The sequence below is a fragment of the Channa argus genome, chromosome 13, assembly GCF_033026475.1.
Source record: "Channa argus isolate prfri chromosome 13, Channa argus male v1.0, whole genome shotgun sequence".
NCBI lineage: Eukaryota > Metazoa > Chordata > Actinopteri > Anabantiformes > Channidae > Channa > Channa argus.
In genome coordinates, this window is record NC_090209.1 from 12323034 (window position 1) to 12344088 (window position 21055).

General features: G+C 39.1%; 2 protein-coding genes and 1 non-coding gene across 5 annotated transcripts in view; all 3 read right to left on the reverse strand.

The window, feature by feature from the left end:
- Positions 1–243: 243 nt before the first annotated feature.
- Positions 244–17669, reverse strand: uba1 (ubiquitin-like modifier activating enzyme 1). Of its 3 annotated transcripts, XM_067525615.1 has the most exons (27): positions 17459–17669; positions 16171–16212; positions 14373–14489; positions 14235–14293; positions 13955–14123; positions 10871–11005; positions 10667–10773; positions 10479–10569; positions 10243–10375; positions 10054–10151; positions 9670–9816; positions 9224–9400; positions 8621–8728; positions 8454–8534; positions 7759–7911; positions 6939–7104; positions 6642–6838; positions 5030–5094; positions 4436–4631; positions 3804–3878; positions 3510–3699; positions 2757–2842; positions 2562–2654; positions 2150–2341; positions 1658–1759; positions 1467–1567; positions 244–1362 (listed from the first exon to the last, which is right to left on the reverse strand). In XM_067525615.1, exons 3-27 carry the CDS (start codon positions 14487–14489, stop codon positions 1227–1229), a joined length of 3174 nt encoding a protein of 1057 aa, XP_067381716.1. In that variant the 5' UTR covers positions 16171–16212; positions 17459–17669; the 3' UTR covers positions 244–1226. The 3 variants fall into 3 exon arrangements, with proteins under 3 accessions (XP_067381716.1, XP_067381715.1, XP_067381714.1); XM_067525614.1 differs by lacking the exon at positions 16171–16212; XM_067525613.1 differs by lacking the exons at positions 16171–16212; positions 17459–17669 and adding an exon at positions 15783–16050.
- LOC137140345 (small nucleolar RNA U6-53/MBII-28) lies at positions 1886–2002 on the reverse strand. Its single transcript, XR_010916444.1, has one exon. It is a non-coding gene; the product is annotated as a small nucleolar RNA U6-53/MBII-28 (small nucleolar RNA).
- Positions 17670–18094: 425 nt separating the features above from the next.
- Positions 18095–21055, reverse strand: part of camkvl (CaM kinase-like vesicle-associated, like) — a 32091-nt gene continuing 29130 nt past the window's right edge. Inside the window, exon 11 of the mRNA XM_067528327.1 lies at positions 18095–20586. Within this exon, the coding sequence (XP_067384428.1) occupies positions 19102–20586 (1485 nt within the window). The 3' untranslated portion in view covers positions 18095–19101. The remainder of the gene's footprint in view (positions 20587–21055) is intronic.

Consider the following 21055-nt stretch of genomic DNA (forward strand, 5'->3'; position numbering starts at 1 on the left):
GTAGGCGTTTAGCTGATTCAGACTGTGCTTCCCGGATATGCTCTATAATGAAACTTCTGATGAAGCCCTGAAACAGGTCAGACAGGAAAACAAGTGAGCATTTGACACTTTTAACTTCTTGTTTGATTTAAGCACTAAACTAAAAGGCATTTCATCAGATATATGCACCAATATTTACCCAAAACATCCATACATTTTAATAAAAAAAAAAAAAAAAAAAAAAAAAACACACACAAATACAGGTTTGTTTTTGCATGTTTATTTACTATCACACTAAGTGCTCCCATTTCAAGATACATCTCAATGCCAGGCTCTTATACTGTAATGTCATTTGGAGTTTAAGTAGAAAGAAGACAGTTCATGATCTACAAGGTGTGCACCAAAACTTTGTCCACCCCTCCCCCAAATAATAAAATAACAAAAACACATGAAACAATGAGAAGAGAGAAAACATGTCAGATGAAAGTGCCCATTCAATGCTAGAGTGTTGGATGAGGTGGGTATACGAGAGCTTTCTCAAACTGACAAGAGTATTGCTGTGCCAATTTGAGATACTCAGATTGGTTTCCAGGCAGGAGAGGCTTTTGACTTCCAGGTGCTTCTACAGTTTTAAATTTGGGGTCAATTTGGGTAGTGATATGAACTTGGGGGAAAATCAACTATATTTAAGGGTTTTTCTGAACTGTGTGTGTATTACTTAAAAACATGTGATTGGGTCCACAGGAGGGGCTGGAGGAGGTAAGAGAGCAAGTAGAGGGGAGGGGTGTGTGTTGAATGGATTAAAGGTTCTCTCATTTAGTGCTGACAGCTAGTAAGGGTCTGAAGTGTTTTACAGGGACACTAGTTGGGCTATTTACCAAGAGAACACCAAGGCATAGAAGTAAACAGAGTGGAGAGGTTCTGCTACTGAGAGATACCCAGGTGGTCCAGTATAAATGCTCACTTACTCCAGTGACACCCCTGTTCCCACAGCCAAGAACAAACTGGAAACCCAACACATGTTTAAAGGTTTTCCTTAAAATCAGCTTCCTGGAACTACGGACATTCCGGTACAGGGTTAAACAAGCCACAGGCCTTAAAATAAAAAAATACCAAATTGACCAAATAAAGCCAACCTGTATCAAGCAACCCACCTCAACTCCGTGAATACAATAACCACCTCCTGTAACACCCCCCCCCCCCCCCCCTTCCTCACAGCCCTCCCCCCTCTGTGACTAGTAAGGAGCTCAGCGAATGGTGTATCTGACATAGGGCACTTCCACGTCTTCGTCTGACAGGTCGTTACAGCACAGCTCAAACACCAAGGCCTTCACATGCTTTCCCAACTTCTTTTTGGACACTTTAGTCACAATCTCTGTCATCCTACAGGACACAGAAAAAGTTTATTAAACCACTGGATGAAACACTTTAAAGGTTGTGTGCCTCAAGAAATAAAAAGTTTATGCGTGTGAAAAAAAGTTACTCACGGCAGGTCCAGCCTCTCTTTGAGTTTGGCAGCAGGCATGAAAAATGAATAGAGCATGGACACTCCCTGAGAAAGCATGGTTATCTCCAACTTATGCTCATTCTAAAAAAGGATGGAGGGAAAAAAAGAGTTGTTAATTGTGGGGGAAAAAAACAAACAAAAAAAAACAGTGGCAAAATGAGGAGAACCTACTTTAAAGTAGTCCAAGAACTGCCGGAGTGTCATCTCCTCCCCATTTGGCTGTACACCGGTGACCTCAAAGCGATCCCACAATGTCCAATCACTCTCATAGTACTAAAAAAAAAAAAAAAAAAAATCAAGGATGAGGATGTCATTAAAAAAAAAAATTTTTTTTCTTCAACAAACAGAAACAGATAAAAAGGTCCTTGTCGCTAGAAAAGAACACTATTCTAACATTGTTCTCCTCAGCACACACTGTTCCAGTGTGAGAAGGTGAGTTACACTCACATACACCCAAGGATGCAAACTGCACCTGCCTGGTGTATCAGTATTAGCATGGCTGAATCATCATTGGAGCGCAAAACATTTCATCAATATATGAATAATCTTTTCACACTAAACATATTGAGAATTGGTAGAGAATTTTTATCCTGCAGTGGGAACATGTTTTGCATTCCATTGTAATATGGATATCTAAACAGCTCAAAACAAGCAGATGCCTACCTTGTGTTTGGGAGCAGCAATGGGCTCAGAGAAGCCAAAAAAAGGAAGGGCCAAGTTCATGAACCCGTTTTTGTATGACTCCAACTTCTTGTGTCCTTGGATAATCTTAAAAAGCTCCAAGCACACCAGGCCCACTACTGCAGCTGTGGTAGTGGCGATGGCAGGAATGATCTTGCCAGCTATCAATTTGCTCTGGAATGAAGTAGAAATTTATTATGATTTAGGAAAATTATACCTGTCGCTAAACAGCAGATCAAAAAATTGATCGTTTGAAAATTTCACATTATTTAGCTTTTAATTTTTTTCTAGACAATTCTTTTCCAGGAATTAGGGCTCATGAGTTTGCCAAATAATTATTTCACCTAAAGTCAATGCTATATTTAATATGTTATATTAAACCAGCATGTCCTACCTTGTGTCTGTCTGCTGGGGGAATGTCATAGTTCTCTGCTCTCAAGTTAGATGATGCCACAATAAAGTCCATATGGAAGTTGGTGTCATCATCCTGTTAACCCAAAATTGAGTTATATTTAAAAAACAAACAAACAAAAAAAGAAATTTTGCCTCAAGTATATTCATAGGAGGGAAAAAAAACAACAACATGTACCTTCTCAAAGTCAATGGGATTGAGTTTGAACTGGAAAGACTCTGGGGAAGGCAGCTGTACCTTTAGCTCCTCTAGTCTGGAGTCATCTGAATACCAACAAATGAAATGAGTGGTTAGATTATTCTCATATCAATCATAAAGACTCCACAATATGATGTATGTAAGCTTTTACCAAAACTTAACAGTCTTAAGCTTTTTAGACATCTGAGACTGATATTTCACAGCCAGACACTTTAGATATGGAAAATAGACTCAGTTTATTTCCCCCCAAAAACAATACACCGCCTTTGATGGTGACTTGAAAATTAAAGTTTATGATTTATTTATTTATTTTTTAAAATAGGCTTTCCCTTTCATTTCTGCACCACAGATGTTACCGGTCAGAAAAAGATTGACTGTCTGGTCTGACCTGCTTTTCCTTTAGTTTTCAATTATTTTATTTCCAATATCAAAAATAATAGGTATAACAGTAGCTTTTTTTGGTTCAAGTATAGGATAATAACCCTGTGCCTATCCCTTCATGCTGTTCAGCCTTGTGCTATGTTGACTTGAAAATGTTACTGTGTCTGAAATTAAAAGGGTGTCCACTGAGACTGGAAGATGACACATTCAGTTGCTGTAAGACTATTGGAAAGGAATGTGTCTGAAAGGGGTTATACAACAAGTCTTAAACTAAACACCACAACATACTCAAGAAATCAATGACTTGTTCTTGTACGTCTTATTCTGCATGCAGTTAATACGATGTCTTACCAACAGAAGAATTGCTATTCTGCAGCTCCTGATCAGAGACATGGATTTTAACTCCTGAACGAGGGGTGAACTGTGGCACCTTGACCTCCTGCAAGATCTTAACCATGCCTACACGATCACTGCTGCCTTGAAGACTGTATGTCTGAGCAAAAAGGTTGGCTGCCGCCATTATGTAGTCCATGTGCAGTTCCTACAAGAGAATGCAGTTCTGTCATTATCTTCAGACTGGTTAAAACTAAATTTAAAAGAGGTAATGTTCTAAGTAGCAGTAACATACAAGGACTGCATACTTACATTGCTAGTGCTGAATTCTAGGGGGTGGGGACACCTCTTAGGGCCAGACCAGAATGGAGCACCAGAGCTGGTCAGCTGAAAGGAGGAGGGGGAAAATAAATAAATAAAAAAATAAACCCAAACAAACACATGATCAGTCTAAATGAGGAAGCCTAATAAAAGCCAAGTTGGACATGTGAATTCAGATGTGAACCAGAGCACTGGGGTTCATAGTGAATAATTTAACCTCCAGATCACCAGGATGCCACTACTTACACAACATAAAAAATTACCCTTTGTCTAATGAACAAAGGCACTTTTTGTACCATAAACCCATCACCTATAACATACAAGCTATCATGTTATGTTTGCAGGAGTTGTCAAACAGTTTCACTGAACCCAAGTCAAACATCCATCCTCCTCTGTCCAACATCTACCTATAGTCTGTATATCTAAGCACTCCTCAAATAAACGTGACAATGTCTCAAAGTCACTACCACACAGCTTTGAAATGATTGATAATTTACCACAAGCTTATGTGTGAATAAAAATGTAAGCAGACAGTCAGAGGGGGGTTGTTTACTTCAATATGAGGTTAGGATGAGCAAGCTTCCAAGCTGACTGATATTAATGCCGTAATTGGAAGTATGTACCTGTTCTGGGGGGAAGTTGTGCAGTAGCTGGCGGATGTTGTTGCTGTATTGGCACTGCCAGTGGTTGCGTGCCCATGCTACACAGTCAGCCCAGCTGTGGGGGCAGTCTGTGACAAGACTTTTGTGAACAGCCTCCAGCACCTCAACAGGCTGAGCTCCAGGAAGTTTAAGAGTACGCTCCATGAATTTCGGATCACTGAAAGTGAAAAGAGCAAATAATGCAAACACAATAAATCTTCGATTCCCCATTCATCCCCCACCCCACCTTTTAAACAAGAAATTTAGTTATTTCTAGGTCTAGATGTAAATTCAACCACCAGAAAAACACAGCAGACTGTTAATATCAACCTTTTTTTAAAAAAAAAAAAATAATACTAGGACCATGCTCATCCCTCATGATGCAAGCTTTTACATTCACAGAAATCAGAAGAGCCCACTGTAACACATCACAGGTCCCAACTACTAATGTCAGAAGATCAAAGTGCGTCAGATTAGGTCAATGTGAACAAATCACTAGAAAACAGCGTATCAAGCATATTGATAACTACAGTAATACCATATGGTCACTTTGGGAAGAAAAGAAAAGCAACTTACGTTAAGTACTGCATGGCATTCTCTGGTGCTTGTTTGAATAATCCCTCAAACTCATCACGGGCCCACTGAAAATAGGAAAATGGACAGATCCATAATACATTATGTTTACTAAATAAGAAGTATAGTGTGTAAAACCTAAACCTTTTTGCATTCCAAGTGAAGTAGTACCATTACTACAGTCTAGGCTAGGGAAGTTCAGATACCACTTTTTCCCCAGACTAAGCACAGGTACATATTCTTAAGAACTTGACAATACAAGTACTAAACAGCTGTGCTTCTAGTATGACTTGCTTGGACAGTAACATCCACTTTACAGATAAGCCGATGAGAGACACTGGGTAGACACCACTGCTCCAAATAGTACTGGGTATACACCTAAACACAAACTAAGACTTTCAAAGACTTCACAACTTAAACACTGTTTCCAATAACTGTCAGATTTCTAGTCTAGTCTGGAAAACGTGTATCAGATCCATTTTATCGTTGAAATCTGCATTTACCTTTGCAGATGCTGATGAATTGTAGAACACTGGCATTAAATTGTTTCTTCATTATTAGCAAACAGGCTTGCAAATGCAATACTGCCATCTTGTGGACACATATGTCCACCGTACAAGTAGAAAAGAAACACTTGCGAATGTATTGTAGGTCAGTGTCAACGTTTACATGTATTCACAGAGAGACAGAATTCTGCCTTTAGTGTAATTATTGTCCCCACCTCTCTAAACAGAAACAAGATGACATTGAATAAATATATTAAACTTCCACGATACTAATATAGGGACATTTTATGATTCATACTGCTGAGTAACGTTACAACAGTAGCTAATAGCGGAGCGTTTTGAATAGTTATGCATGTTTTATGTATGTTTTGCATTGGAACAGGAGCTGGACTAATTTTGCAGTAACTGGCAAATATTGGGCCCGTTTTGCTGCTCAAATTAGTTTTTAATATTAAATAAAACCTGTACCAGAAAAAACAAAATTAAGTTGTGATTCATAGGTGTAAATAAACTGTAGTATTATATTATATAAAAAGTATTATAAATATATCGTATTGTAAACCCATACTGTCTATCTAAACATAATTTTAGAGAAAAGAATCTTGTCCAATCACTACTTTGTGTACTAGTAAAACAAAGTATTTGACTAACAGTGTGGTTTTGAATTTAAGATAACCCAGTGTCCCCCCTAACAAAATTTAGATAATAGAGGTTTTAACATATTTGGTTATTTTGCCCCTACAGCCATTTTGGTTGGTACATTTTCTGTAAAAGGTCAAGTAAAACAAAATGAGAATAAATAAGATGTATTTGTTGCGTGCGTGCATGCATAAATATGTGTGTAATAAAAACAAGCAACACATTTCTATTTAAAACTTTGTTTTACATTTGTGAGGCCAACTAATTGGAACTCACCATGAGTTGTCTAATTATGAGTTTCAAACTCAAACATCCCATCAATAAAATTTATTTTTGCTTATGTATAGACTTGATTTAACAGCACATCATTATATTTTCAAACCTAATGCATTGTAAAAAGTTACAAGCATCCAGTTTCATGTGAGGTCATTTGACTAAAATTATGCAATGTGGATGGGGGATCTACTAACCTGCAGTGTGTGTTCAATGGCATTTGGGAAGTTCTTGAGGGTACAGATAGGGATAGACTTCTCAGGTGGGTCCTGGCTGGAGCTGTATGACTCTGTAAGGAAGGGGATCACAACCTGGACGTTGCCTTTGGTACCGAGAGTACCAGACTCCAGCAGTGGTTTACGGTAGTATACACACCGCCGATCCATATACATACCTGTATAATTAACAAAAATACAACGCAGTGGATATGAATCACATAGAGGTGGTAAGGAATGATCTTTGTACAAACATTAAAAACTACTAAAATTTCTTACGAGCGTCGACATTGTCCAGTGCATTGGCAACTCCATCCAGGCTTTCAAAGAAGTCATCATCATAGATTCTCTCTGTGTCAGGACCCACTCTGTTTTGGTGACCTGTAATTTTGATGGAGGGGTTCATCTGCTTCACTGCTGCTGCTGCCGTGTCACTTTTCATTTTCTGTTATCACACATGAACACAAATTATATTAATAGTGGCCTTTTTTCTTTCTGGACAAATACTAAAACCAGCCCTGCAACTGGCCAAATACTTGATTATGTAAATGTATCTGCATGTGAGGAAGAGGGTTCTATCAGTAAGGACCCTTGAACAAGTAGTATCAACAGAAAGCCTGTCAGTTGTAGGTTCCTCCACCTTCAATTTCTTTTGTAACATAATTTAACCACTGAATAAACTAAGGTAAACAACCTTTGGCCTTCATTTTGGAATTTCTACACCACATTACAAAAATAGTGTTTAAATAGCAAACTACACTTTGAAAGGTCACTGCATTTTATTTATCAAAAAATTAAATTAAAACACAGAATGAACCATTACGACCCAAGTCATCAAATTTCCTAACTCTATATATATATATATATATATATATATATATATATATATATATATATATATATATATATATATATATATATATATATATATATATATATATATATATATATATATATATATATATATATATATATATATAATGATATTAACATTCAGCTGCTTAAATGTATCGTGAGCAGTTACGAAGAACAGGAAATCCATATGCAGCACCGATTGGAAACATTTAATTAATGAAATGGCAAACTCGTCCAAACTGACCGTAACATCAGAGGGTCTGAAGAGGAACTGTCTGTTGAGGTTCGACTTTTCTATGGTGTCCATATCCGTCACAATGACTTCTCCCTCTCCACTTGCTAGTCCAATCATGGCAAAGTTTTTCAGCAGCTCACAGCCAATGGCACCGGCTCCAACCTGGAATAATTAAAGATCTTTAAAAAAAACAAATAAACAACAACAACAAAAAAAAAACTATCCAAGCTACTGTAGGGAAAGTAAGTAAGTAACTCAGTATCAACTGTTAAAAGCCTCGTAATAAACTGTATTTTGTTATTGTCATTTGATCCCATAAAATTAAATTCAAACACTATTTAGGTACCGTTTTCACAAAATTATATAAATTAAATAATTCTGAGAATTGTAAACCAGACTTTTACATTGTCACTGACAAATCTGTGACAAAGTAAAAGACAAAGAAGGTAAGTGAATTAATTTGTTGGGGACAATTTTAGCTCTGGATGTGGGATGTTGACTTCCATTTTGGACACTAGGTAACAACAGAGCCAAATTACTGAAAACACAACAGGAAGCCAGAGCAATATCATGAATCTCTGTTTCAGTAGTCTTTCAAATTACATTGACAAACTGAAAAACCAAAATATATAGTACTAACAGACTTAAAATTCTCTCATCAACAACATTTCAGATGAGATGCGGGAAGGTTTCCAATGGCTCACCAGGAAGTAGCGCTGTTTGGCGAGCAAATCCTGCAGCTTTGAGCCAAACACTGCAATCTGTCCATCGTATCGACAGTTCCTCTATGGGAGACAAAGATAGAAAAAAATGTTTTAGTACTAGTTCTTCTCATGCTTTACATTGTGTGGAATTTAATCTCAACACCTACAGGGGCACATTCTTCCTCTGTGAGCATGAATTCGTCTTCTTCAGTCAGGCACTCCAGGGCATCAAAGTACAGCCACTGCATTATTGGCATAAATTTTCCTGTACATGCCTAAAGAACAAAGATTGTCAAAATTTAAAACACATTTGGGAAACAAACACATGTAGTACATGTCCAAACATATAATTTATGAAAACCTTTTCCTTTTTATAATATTTTACATTAGCTAGCTGCACAGCTATTATCAGCTACCAGTAACTTTTAAGGTGGAATGTTTTCTTACTTTCTACTCTATGCATTAGTTCCCATTGTGAATCAATCAATGCACATAAATCTGGGTGGTATTTTAATTTATTAAAAAAAATAAATTAAAAAAAAATCCTGATACTGAAAATGAACTGAACTACATCGGGACATTAACCTCTGGTTGTATTGCACATCCCTAACATCTAATCACAGATCACAATTAAACCACAAAACGAATGATAACCCATTTCAAACACTGCTGTCTACCAAAAGATCATAAACAGCATAAAAAAGAAACCAAACATCAGAAACTATGGATGATGGCTAGCAGTTTCAATTTGCACATAGAAGGCCACTGACCTTCATCACTTCCTGTGCAGCCAGGCCACCAATGAAAGCATTAATAGGGGCCAGATCCCCAGCAGCAACAAATGACATCTTCTTGATAAGAGCTTCATCCAACTGCTCCACTTTGGCAGAGCCTGTTTGGGCAGAGTTTATGTCCTTGGCCAAAGTCAGCATCTCATCACCATCAGCCTAGAATAAGCACAGTTCAGGATGTTGGACTCATGGTCTTGTACTAAATAAAATACTAAATTTGGCCATATTGCACAGCACATTTATTCTTGGGTAATACTAGAGTGGTTTAATTTTGTCTGCAACATTAGAATAAAAAAAAAAAGAGCCTCAATGACACATGACAAACTTACTATTGTTAAACATGAAGCAAGTGGACTGTATTTGTAAAGTTACTTCAAAATCATCATCTTCAATATTCTACTGCTAATATCATGACCAATTTTTACCTGGTTCCAAGGTACAGGAAGGCGGTTATGTTTTTTTTGGAAGGCATGGATAGCCTGGAAGCCCACATGCTGCTGACCGGGACGCTCAAACTTGGCATAGTCTGTCATTATAAATTCTGGTTCAACCATGGAGGAAGAGATGGAGTTCTGTACAATAAAAACAGTCAGGAAGGCGTCAACATAAAATTTTCCACTGGTGGCAGTAACAGCACATAAGGGGTCAGCACCTTTATTGTCATGCTGCACGTTGGTGCCAATGGGGAGATATAAAATCCAAAAAAAGTAATACTCCAAAAATAAATAAGGAAATTTTAAATGTTAGTGCTATTACTATTACCACTATTGTTATGAGAGAACATAGCTTATAAGTTGGAAGATCCTTACAAAACTGATTTTCTTGGGCATCTTGACCTGGGAGACTATTCCTCCTCTTACATAATCTGTAAACCCGCTTGTGTCACAGATGCTGAATGTGTACGGACCTGTAAAGAGAAAGCAAAGGATGACATTTTTTGGTATTCATAGGCAGAATAACCAAAGCACATTTTTAATTAAATCAAAGTGGGATCTTACCCAGAACTTTGATTTCCACTGGCTGGCAGCCATTGAGCTCTGTCATACCCTGAACCTCCGTGAAGGTGACATAATCTCCATTCTCAAAGCCATGACGAGCCTCATCTAGACATGTCACAACCCCTGGATTGTCCTAGAGAAAGCAAGAATGAAGACCATTTCAGTCAATAAAAGCCAAAGAAGACTGAAAAAAAGACTTCAAAAGAAAAAATAATAATTCTGAAGTAAGAACTAACCTTAGTAATCATAGAAATCATGGCACTCAGTGGCTGCTCTCCATTGCTGTCATAGACGATCATCTCCTCACCAAAGTCACAGAAAAGCTGGCTAGAAGACAACACGTAATGCACAAATATTAGAAAAAGACATGTACGTATAGATTTCATGTAAACAGTTAAATGAGTAAGAATGGTCACAATCTTACCCAAACACACCACGAGTGTCTGCGACAATCAACTTGATTCCTTTGCTGTGGCAGAAGTCCCCCAAATGTTGCTGCTCATCTAAAGTTGAAATAGTCAGGACTACCACCTAGGTCACATAATAAGACTGGTTTAAACAACTTCTCTTCCCTTTTTAAAAAGGCCAAACTAAAAAAAAAGAAAACTGGCTTTGTACAAAGTTATACCTGGAACTTAGTCAGATAGTCTTCAGTCAGTGCTCCAGTATAGGCAGTAACAGGAACATAGTTGTTGAGTTCAGCCAAACGGGACTGGCTGACTTCTGCTCTGTTCTTTCCTAGGTCTTCTTCCCGAAGGTAAAACTGACCACAAAAATAAATTATATATAACTGTCAATGCCAAGAAGATTAGGAAAAAATATGGTAGAAGGACAACCATAGCAATTTAAAAACTACTACATACATATACAATGGTCTACACATTAAGACAAAAAAAATCTGTATCCAACTACTTGTACTAACATTTAAAATTAGCAATTAGACCTGTAAGTGTCAGTTACTTTATCATAATATATAGGGCACTTCCTATAAAACAGATGGAGAAAAATGAATAAAAGAATCACTCAGATATACAGTCACTTCAGAAGTTCTGCTCAGTTCACTTGACTTTTTGAACAATGTCACACATTTCATTTTAGGTTAAAAAAAATTTGCTCTTTGATCTACACTTAAAAGATATAACTCAAACTTTCTGCAAATGTATTAAAAATAAAATAATTGGCCAATTGTTTACAAAAGCATTGAGACTCTTTACATAATTATAAAAGACAGCAAAAAAACAAAACAAAATGCCTCCTTAGTCTTCTTAGGAAAAACTCCACAAGCTTTTCCACACCTGGATTTCATCAATTTTATTTCATTCTTCCTGGCAGAACATCTCAACCTCCTGTGAACTGCCAACACCAGGTCATTTCACAGATGTTCTTTATGATGCAAGTCTAGGTTTCAGCTGAGCCACTTAAAATCCATCACAGAGTGTCCCGAAAACACTTTAGTTTGGGTCATTGGTGTGCTGAAAGCTGAAGAAAAGACCCAGTCTCAGGTCACCTGACCATGGTTCTTGTTGCTTATTCATTTTGGCCAAACAACTGGTTCTAAGAGGGATTCTGCTGATTAAAAATGCATCCCAACTAGTACAACACAAATTTCAAGCACAATGAAACAAAACAGTATGCATGCTTAGACTGCCACAAGAAAGGGTCTGAACTTTTGTACATGAGATTTATATTTTTGTTTTAAATAAAATCAGCCACGTCAAAATATTCTCTCATTTCATCATTATACCTTTAATTTATCAATTTAAAATTACAACCCCCAATTCCAAAAAAAGTTGGGAAAATGTGTAAAACTTAAAAAATGAATGCTTTAATTTGCACATCTCATCAACCCATATTTTATTCACAACCGAACATAAAAATATCAGACGTTGAAACTAAGATATTTTACTATTTCATGTAAAATATTCGCTCATTTTGAATATGATGGCAGGAACACATTTTAATAAAGTTGGCCAGGGGCAACAAGAGGCTTGAAAAGTAATTGCTTAGGTTAATTGGCAACAGGTCAGTAACATGAAGCATTTCAGAGAGGCAGAGCCTCTCGAATATAAAGATGGGCAGAGGTTCATTAATCAGAATTGTGAAACATTTTCAGAAAAATGTTCCTCAATGTAGAATTGCGAAGACTTTAAAGATCCCACCATCTACAGTATATTACGTCATCAAAAGATTCTAAAAATCATGAGGAATCTAATCTGTGCATAAGGGGCAGATGGCACTGCATTAAAATAAGTGCACGATTCTCTACTAGACATTCGTGCATGTGATTAGGAAGACTTCCAGAAATCACTGTGAACATGGTTCACCATTCAATCCACAAATGGAAGCTGTATAATGCAAAGTAGAAGCCATGTGAACACAATCCAGAAATGCTGCAGTGTTCTCTGGGCCAAAGCTTATTTAAAATGGTCTGAAGCAAAATGGAAAACTGTTCTGTGGTCAGACGAATCAAAATTTAAAATTATTTTTGGAAACCATGTATGCCATGTCCTATGGACTAAAGTGCAAACAGATCATCCGGCTTGTTATCAGCCTACATCTAATGGTATGGGGTGCATTAGTGGCTATGGCGTGGCCAGCTTAGACAAGGCACCATTAATACCATACATATTTCAGCAAGGCGATGCTAAACCACATACTGCATCCATCACAACAGCATGACTTTGCAGGAGAAGAGTCTGGGTGCTGAACTGACCTGCCTGCAGTTCAAACATTTGGATCATAATGAAACAAATATCCAGCCAGAGGCCCAGAACTGTTGAGCAGCTAGAATCCTGCATCAGAGAGGAATGGGACAACATTCCTCTCATATACTCATATATAGCAACTGGTCTCTTCATATCCTAGACATGGGATAGATATGAGTTTTTTTTTAAGATGTATTGCTGCCATCAAATTAAAAATGAGCCAATATTTTCAATAAAATGTTAACATTTCTCAGTTTCAACATCTGATATGTTGTTTAGGTTCTATTGTGAATGAATATGGTTTGATGAAATCTGCCAATTATTGCATTCTGTTCTTATTTACATTGTACACATCTCCCAAACTTTTTTGGAATTGGGGTTGTACAAGTATGTGCAAAAAGTGAAGAGTACAGAAAACTTTGTGAAACAACTGTACATATGTTATTTAGTGTAGCTTAAATGAAAAGGAAGTAGGTCAAATTCCAGAGGACAAGAAGCACAATGACGAGCTCAGACTAAATCACAGATACAGCAGATGTGCAACTCTAGTAACAATGACATAATTCTGTATGGTCACAAAAATAAATAAAAATCTTTCCTAAGCCTCACAAAAGAGCATGTAAACAGTCTAGGCACACCCTTCCGACAGAGCGTCATCACTCAAGGTCTCAAGATAAACCAAAAACAATCTCATTCATCATAATGATGCCCTAAAACAAGATCTAGCTCTACTATGATTTTGACATCAGGAGAAGCCATTAGCAGATAAATCTGGGTCATTCCCAGAGTTAACAAACGTGGGGGTAGCCGCAGCACTCCATTTGGATGACAACACAATGCAATTAGTAACTCATAACACCCTGCCCTTTAGAACCAAGTTCAAAGACACCAGGTTAATTTTCATCATACTACAATGACACAAATCAACTATATGTCTGCAGGAATGACTTTAATATACAGAAAATGGGATTCACAAAACGTGAATTTCTGAGTAATCTTCCACACACCTGAGAAGAGAGGTCTCCCCATTCTGCCACTCCCTGGTCATGCACAGTGACACTTTTAACTCCTCCTAGGATGACATTCTTGGCAATCTCCACACCAAGACCTCTCATACCAGATATGAGGACATTGGAGTTTTGCATGCGCTTCATAGCATCATGGCCCAACACATAACTATAGAAAGAGAAAACAATGTCAATTTAAAATATAAATAATTCGAAAGCCAGCTCAGCTAAAACTTATTTTTCTTGGTTAAGGCAATTTTTATTAAAACTGGAGACTTACAGTTGTCTGGAGTACAGGCCTTCATCAATCTCAGCATCATTGCCATTCTTAGCCATGCCCTAGAGTGAGACAGCAGGAGGGGCAATCAGTCTAAAACAGCCTCAACCCAAAGTTTACATTATGAGTATTTGCACTTACGTTGGCAGGTGTGTGGGACAGATCAGTTCTGACAGAGTTAGAGGAGGAGCAGTGGGATCCCGTCTTCGTCTCTGTTCCTGACAAGCGACGCTTCTTGGACAGCGGCGAGCTGGACATCTGTAAATCAACCACAAAAAAACAACTGATCTTTACTGCTAATACATTTTCCCTATTACCAGTTTATTTTTTATGAATTTACAGTTAACATGAAAATATTAAGTTTCCACAGCATCAACAATATATCAAGCAAGACCGTTTTTAAAAAGACAACTGTCAAACTCAGATATGAATAAAGCAAAGAATATATTGCTTTACACCCAATCCCCTTCATGTAGAAGAGAGGATTCCTAGGCTAGGGAGCAGCTGGGCTGGCTGCAGGCCAAACACAAATCTGCTCAAAAACGAACTGAGCCTGGATGAGACATGAATAGCAGCATTATCAGTCCTTTTCAAGCTTAGAGACAGTGCTAGCTTGTTTATGGACTTCTATTGTATATTTTAGCGGTGTTAAGGACACCAAACATCTTTTTAACAAAAAAAGAGCTGAATCATTAAAACTTCACTGCGGTAAAGTGAGCAACACCTCATACTGGTGGACACAACCACTATATTCTGTAGGTAGAAGTAGTCATAGTATCCGGATATAGAAAGACTGGTTTGCAACATATTGAAATTTTAAAAATGGACGTTTGAGAATATTGTGATTAACGCAATGCTACTTAAGCCAAGGGAGTCACTTCGGGAAGTGAAACAGGCCGCATTCTCTCGAACATATTCCCACCGTGTGGCGTACACCATCAGCCGCAATTTCCGCATCCAATGCAGCTAACTTACCTGCGTTCGCACAGTTAAACTTACAAACCTCTCCGCAACTTTAAATAATAAGAGACTGGGCCAAATCTTAAATACCACCGAAAGCAGCTAAACTACTATTTTAGTGTAAACGGAAAGATCGCTGTTTTGGCAAAAATGAAAATGAAGGAATCCGGCATGATACAGCAAAGCCCCCTGGTTAGTAACGTTTGTGTTATGGAGATAGTTCCTAAGTAGGTTGCGTGCCACTAATTTAAGTGATCTGGCAAGTTGACCGAGTGGTTACAACATTAATAACTTAGAAGCAAGGAAACGTCAGTCTAACGTTCCAAGTTAATTCGTTAGCAGCTCGCCCTAGGCCCTTAACGTTGGACGGAACACAACTTTACAAGCTAGCAACTGTAACGTTAGCTATGGTGCAACCTGCTCGCAAAACACACCAACGATTTTGACAGCTAGTTGCCACAGTTCCTATACTAAAACAAGATAATATTTTAGTACCAAACAAAAAACACCATCTAACTTTATTAATCAATACAAGCATTTTCGCAAATGAAAGATTAACCATTACACGCGTGCTTCATTGATTTCTCTTACCAATAATCCTTCTCGTTCCCTTTCCAATGCGAACCCGCTCCTCTACCACGGTGTCTCGATAACAGTAATAACTATGATTGTATTTTCGACGATTTGTACAAATAAAAAAATCTATGTGGGTTTAAGATAGCTTGCACTATATTGTCGAGTCACTGTGTCGTGCTGATAGTCTCTCTATGTAATTGCGTTGCTGGCTTTGCGACTGAAGACGGGAACAAAACCAAAATGGCAGATGGGGAGAACGGGGCGGACGAGCAGTGACGCATGGGCTGAAATATTCAACAGGAAAGGGTGGCCGCGAGCACGCTGCTCAGCCAGGCGCTCAGCTCATTGGCTAGGAAGCCGAAGCTAACACACACTCCCGCCCCTGCTACCACAAGATGCATACCGTGTATATTGCTGTACAATGAACTGCAAGACCTCCGGCCACCTATGTAAGAAACACATTGGAATTAATGTAAAAATCACGCACAGAGGATGTCTGACATAACTGCAAATGGAGATCGCTCGAAATACTGACTATTCAATGATTTCCCCCCCCCCCAAACTCCGTGCCCTTCTACCAGAGCTGAATGAAACCCACCAACAACAGCATCTTTGTTTCAGTGACAGGTTAACTGTTTACTGTGGATGGAGACTACGTATATCGTTACAAAACGTAAATCACTTGAGCTAAAATACACCATCAAAGAAAATCAGAAGCATCTTAGAGCACAACCGAGCTGGGTAATATTCTACTTCAACTTGGTATATTGTGGTGTGATTCTGTTATTTTCCTCAGTTTAGCAAATCAAATAACAGATCTGCTGCCCCTGGAGTGATAGGTAAGACATGCACAACACTGTTTTGGGATACTTTGTAGTTACAAAGATGCTCAGTGTTCGGGACACACTGAGGTTAGGGGTTAGCATTCCTTGAAGAGGAGGAGTATTGGGGGAGGGGGTGCCTGCCAAACGACAAAGGCCCAGAAAAAGAGTGGGCCGCAAACTATCGGGTACACATGTCGAGGGGATCCCCAGTCTCACTTTTATTCAATGAAATGATAAAAACAAGTCCCCGTCATTGTATCTGAACTGAAAGCTGTGAAGACAATTGATGTCACGTTAACAGGCTTCCTAATGTTGCGTTAACTAGGCAAGCTTTGGAACGACATTAACCAATATAACGTTACCTTGGCAACACTGATTGTCACCCCGTCGTTACGTTAATCTAACAAAATAGTTTGCCAGAGAGTGAAAATACTGACAGTAGGTACTTGAATGTTTAAAAAGTTAGCTTGTCTGTATGCAAATACCGCGTCCTTTTAATGTTTGTAGCCAACTAGCTTTACAGCTACCATTATCCTTATTTACCACAGAATATTTATACAGCACTGCCGTGCACATAAAATGTGCAAATGCTAATTTAACGTGTGTCGGAGGCTTGATAGCTACCGTTTGCTGCGACGAAGAGCTCAGATAGTTCAGATAACCGACAACAAGTACCGTTAACGACTACCAATAACCCAGATCAAACGACTGCGTAGTTGTTAGCTTATGTTCGGCTAGCTTTCAAGCTATCTAGCCACCCAACGACTTTTTCCTCATTGTGCCGCTAACTAGCTAACGTTAGCCAACTTAGTGCTAGCTGGGGCTAACATTTCCAAGGCGAGAGCTACACAAGTGTGCAGAACTTACCACATCCGATATTACTCGGCCTGATCTGTAGTATTAAAAATCAGCTTGTATTTAAGCAAGAAATGTAACAAACAACGTGACTATTGAACAGTGCCGTTGATTGCAAACACAAAAGTGTGTCAGGGTGGCGGGCTCTGTGTGAGTTTTTCCGCTGGACGGCTGCCTGCCCGGCTGTTCCCGAACCGTTTCCCCTCACTCTGTTTCAGTTCAAAGCAAAGCAAAGCAGCAACATGTGCACGTTACAGGCACAACCATCATCCCGCACCAGAGGGCTCACTAAAAATTGTATATGATTGAGGTTTTTTTATAGCAAACTATACTAATGTCATTTCACAATAACAAAAAAACAGTAAGTAAAATGAATCGAATATTTCGCTACTACGCAGATTAACCACGTTAACGGTTTACAACCACGAATGTATTTTCACCCCCACGCTTTCACTAATATAGACTAATCCGAAGTTCACGCAAAGCTAGATGGAACTTGTAGGCATGGCATCATTATACCGTTGGACAGCGGTTCTTTCAGCATTTGGCACCAAAGAGCATAGTTATTGGTCCATTTAAATGCAAGAGGAAACAGTTTTCAGAGTGTTATCACCTTTAGACTTCAAAGAAACAACATTATATATTTTCTTTTTTTTAGTTTTATTTAAAGACAGATCACAGTTGACAATAGTTGATTTCTAGACTTCAGGAGAAAAGCACAGAACCTGGTAATACATAGATCGAAAAATCTATGAACAAAATTCAGGATGACTTTTTACATGATGAAAATGGGTAAATATAAATATTGCCGTCCAATTAACATACCAAATGGAATGCAGGCCTATATTTGTATTTATATTTGTGTGTGCTATTGCAAAGCCTTTTTACAACATCTTGCATCTACAGATTTTCCCAAGCTATCCAGCAGATGTGGGACAACTCACAAAACTGGGAGTGACAGTTCAAGTTTAAATACACTACACAATAAAACAAATCTCAACCTCGAACAACTAATAAGGTGGCTCGTCAGGTCAGTTTCACATACTTATGTACAACTGAGTGACTGCAACCTTAGGATTTTGCACCCTCACAACAGTATGATAAGGTACAGCTACACAAAGACAAAGAAAAAAAAGCGCTAATGAAATGGGATGATGAATGTAAGTTTGGATATGAAGAAATTCACAACATGGGATTATCAGAAACCATATCTTTACTATGTATTTACAGATTGCAGGCAGCAGTGCAAATCATAACAGCTATTAACTCTCCCTGTTAGTTGAGAAATAGTCCACATTGTTCTTACTTATGTAAACTCATAGTTTGTAAACTGCTTGGAATCAAGTGTGAAGTGGTTGTGTGGTGAGCATTCATGCACACAGTCTGGAATTTAAGATGCAAAAAAATATCCATGGACTGTCATACAGTGAGATGCAGTACTCTACTCCTCCAAAACTTGAGTCATGAGAATTTTTGAAAGCCATAGGAAGAATTATCTTAACCAGTCATGTCAACATGAACACACAGCTAAACACTATATTGTTACCTTTCTTCTGGGGAGTACGTATACTTCTGAGTGCAATACAGTTATTACTGTAAATCCTCAAGTTTAAACCATAAAACCAGTGGCCTGAGTATTGTATATTTCATGTGCTTCATAGGCCCCTGTCCATCCCAGCTCTGGGTGACTGGCTGGGACGACCAGTACTCCACTGTCTATCCCCTTCTTCCTGCTCTCCCGCTGCCTGTGGTGAGACTTGTGTGGGCGGGGAGGGTGGCGGATAGGAAGGAGGAGGGATAGTAAGGCGAGGGAGCGATGGCAACGTAGGCCTGGGAGAAGTGGGAAGAGGTGGAGGACTGGCCGAGGCTGTAGTTGAGGAGTGTTGTGAGGAGCGTGCGCGGGTGGTGGCAGGTGAGGCATGGGTGCTTCGGGAACGTGGTGTTTCAGACGGGCAGTCACTGATTTGTTCTAGAAGCGAGGGCATATCTCCCTCAATCTTTTCCAGCACAGCAGCCATTTGTTTTTCTATCTGCTCAATCACACTGTCCATTTGCCAGTCACTTGTAGTGGTGCTCCCATGTGCTGCATGCTGTAGCCCAGTCCCATACATCCCTACAGCTCCTGCACTAGTATATAGGGAGCTGTATGGACTCCCATAGCCACCTGCAATCCCCATTGCTACCGTCCCAACGTCTGGGTTGTATGGTGTGGCATGACGCCCCAAACTAGCAGAGCTTCCGACTGCATAACAACCCTGTCCTGTTGCAGGACCTTCCCTGGCTAAGCTAAACTCAGCACTGTATCTGTCTGTTTTCTTGGAATCCCTGTCCCTTCTGCCCACTGGGCTCACATTGCCCCTTAATCTGACTGCAAGTCCTACATCCACCCCAGATCCAGGCCCCGTGGCTGAAGTGACTGATGCTCCCACTGACCTCTCTGCTACTGCCTCAGGCACTTGTGTCTGACACCAACTTCCACCAGCCTCATCCTTCTGCTCCCTCTGTGTGGTTGGCCTCTTCCCTTGTGAGGCTGTTGTAGCAGCAGAGGTTGGGGTTGGAGGGCCATGGAGCGTTGCAGCCATTTTGCATTTGTTGCTGGCATCAAGGGATGTAGATGCATGTTTAATGTTAAGATTAGTGCCTGAAGAACCATGTGACAGCTTGGAGGAGCCAGGTGTGACCACAGGGGTTGCTTTGGATTCTGGTACAACTTTATTTTGAAAATTGGCAGTCATTTTCCTTGTTCCATCACCTGCAGCTTTCTTTGTAACAACCTTACCAGGCTCCTCTTGTGTATGTTTGGTAGCTGCATTGGATGGGCAGAGAGGCTCCTGAATATCTGATGGGGAAAGTCCTACTGATGGGCCGATCTTTACCTCCTTATGCTTTTCTCCTTCCGTGCTCCTTCCCTCATTGTGGTTCCCACCCATTGGTGTATTTTCAACAGTAACCTCTAAAGACACACTACTTGACGTCACTCCTCCATCACTTGTCACCTTGTCTCCCTCATCACTTGTTCCTTGAGACAAGCCACCTTCAACATCTCCTGGCTCTTCACCACTTTGAATGTCAGCTGAACTGTCAATTAATGCCTCTGAATTCTTTAGTCGTTGCATGAAGGTGGTGACACGAATTGCTTTCTGCAGAACAGATAAAGCCAAAGAAAAAGGAGAGAAAGATAGCAGGAGAAAAGAGAATAATTTTTCCACATGTACGTTTATGTACTTTGCTTTTGCAGAATGACTTGTTTCCCTAAAAAGCATTGGTACTATAGTTGGTTATGGAGGACATAAATAACAAGCTTTAAAGATGAACATTTGACAAAAAGCCTGTCAAGGCACCATGATTTTGCACCATCCAGCACTGAGATGTGATTCATGTGAAGTGAACAGTGCAGCAGGATTAGTGCCATTCTTTACTTCCATGTGGCTATGACATATTATACCCTGGTTTAAGTGACTCTTAAAGACTCAATTTCCCCAAGCAACTCCTTACTGACTGAAAAAGGTAATTGTACAGGTAAGTAAAAATTCCCATTTTCATTCTTACCCTCAACTGACTCCTTTTGATGTACAAACACTGAAGCAGTTTGGGAAAATGTGTGAGCTT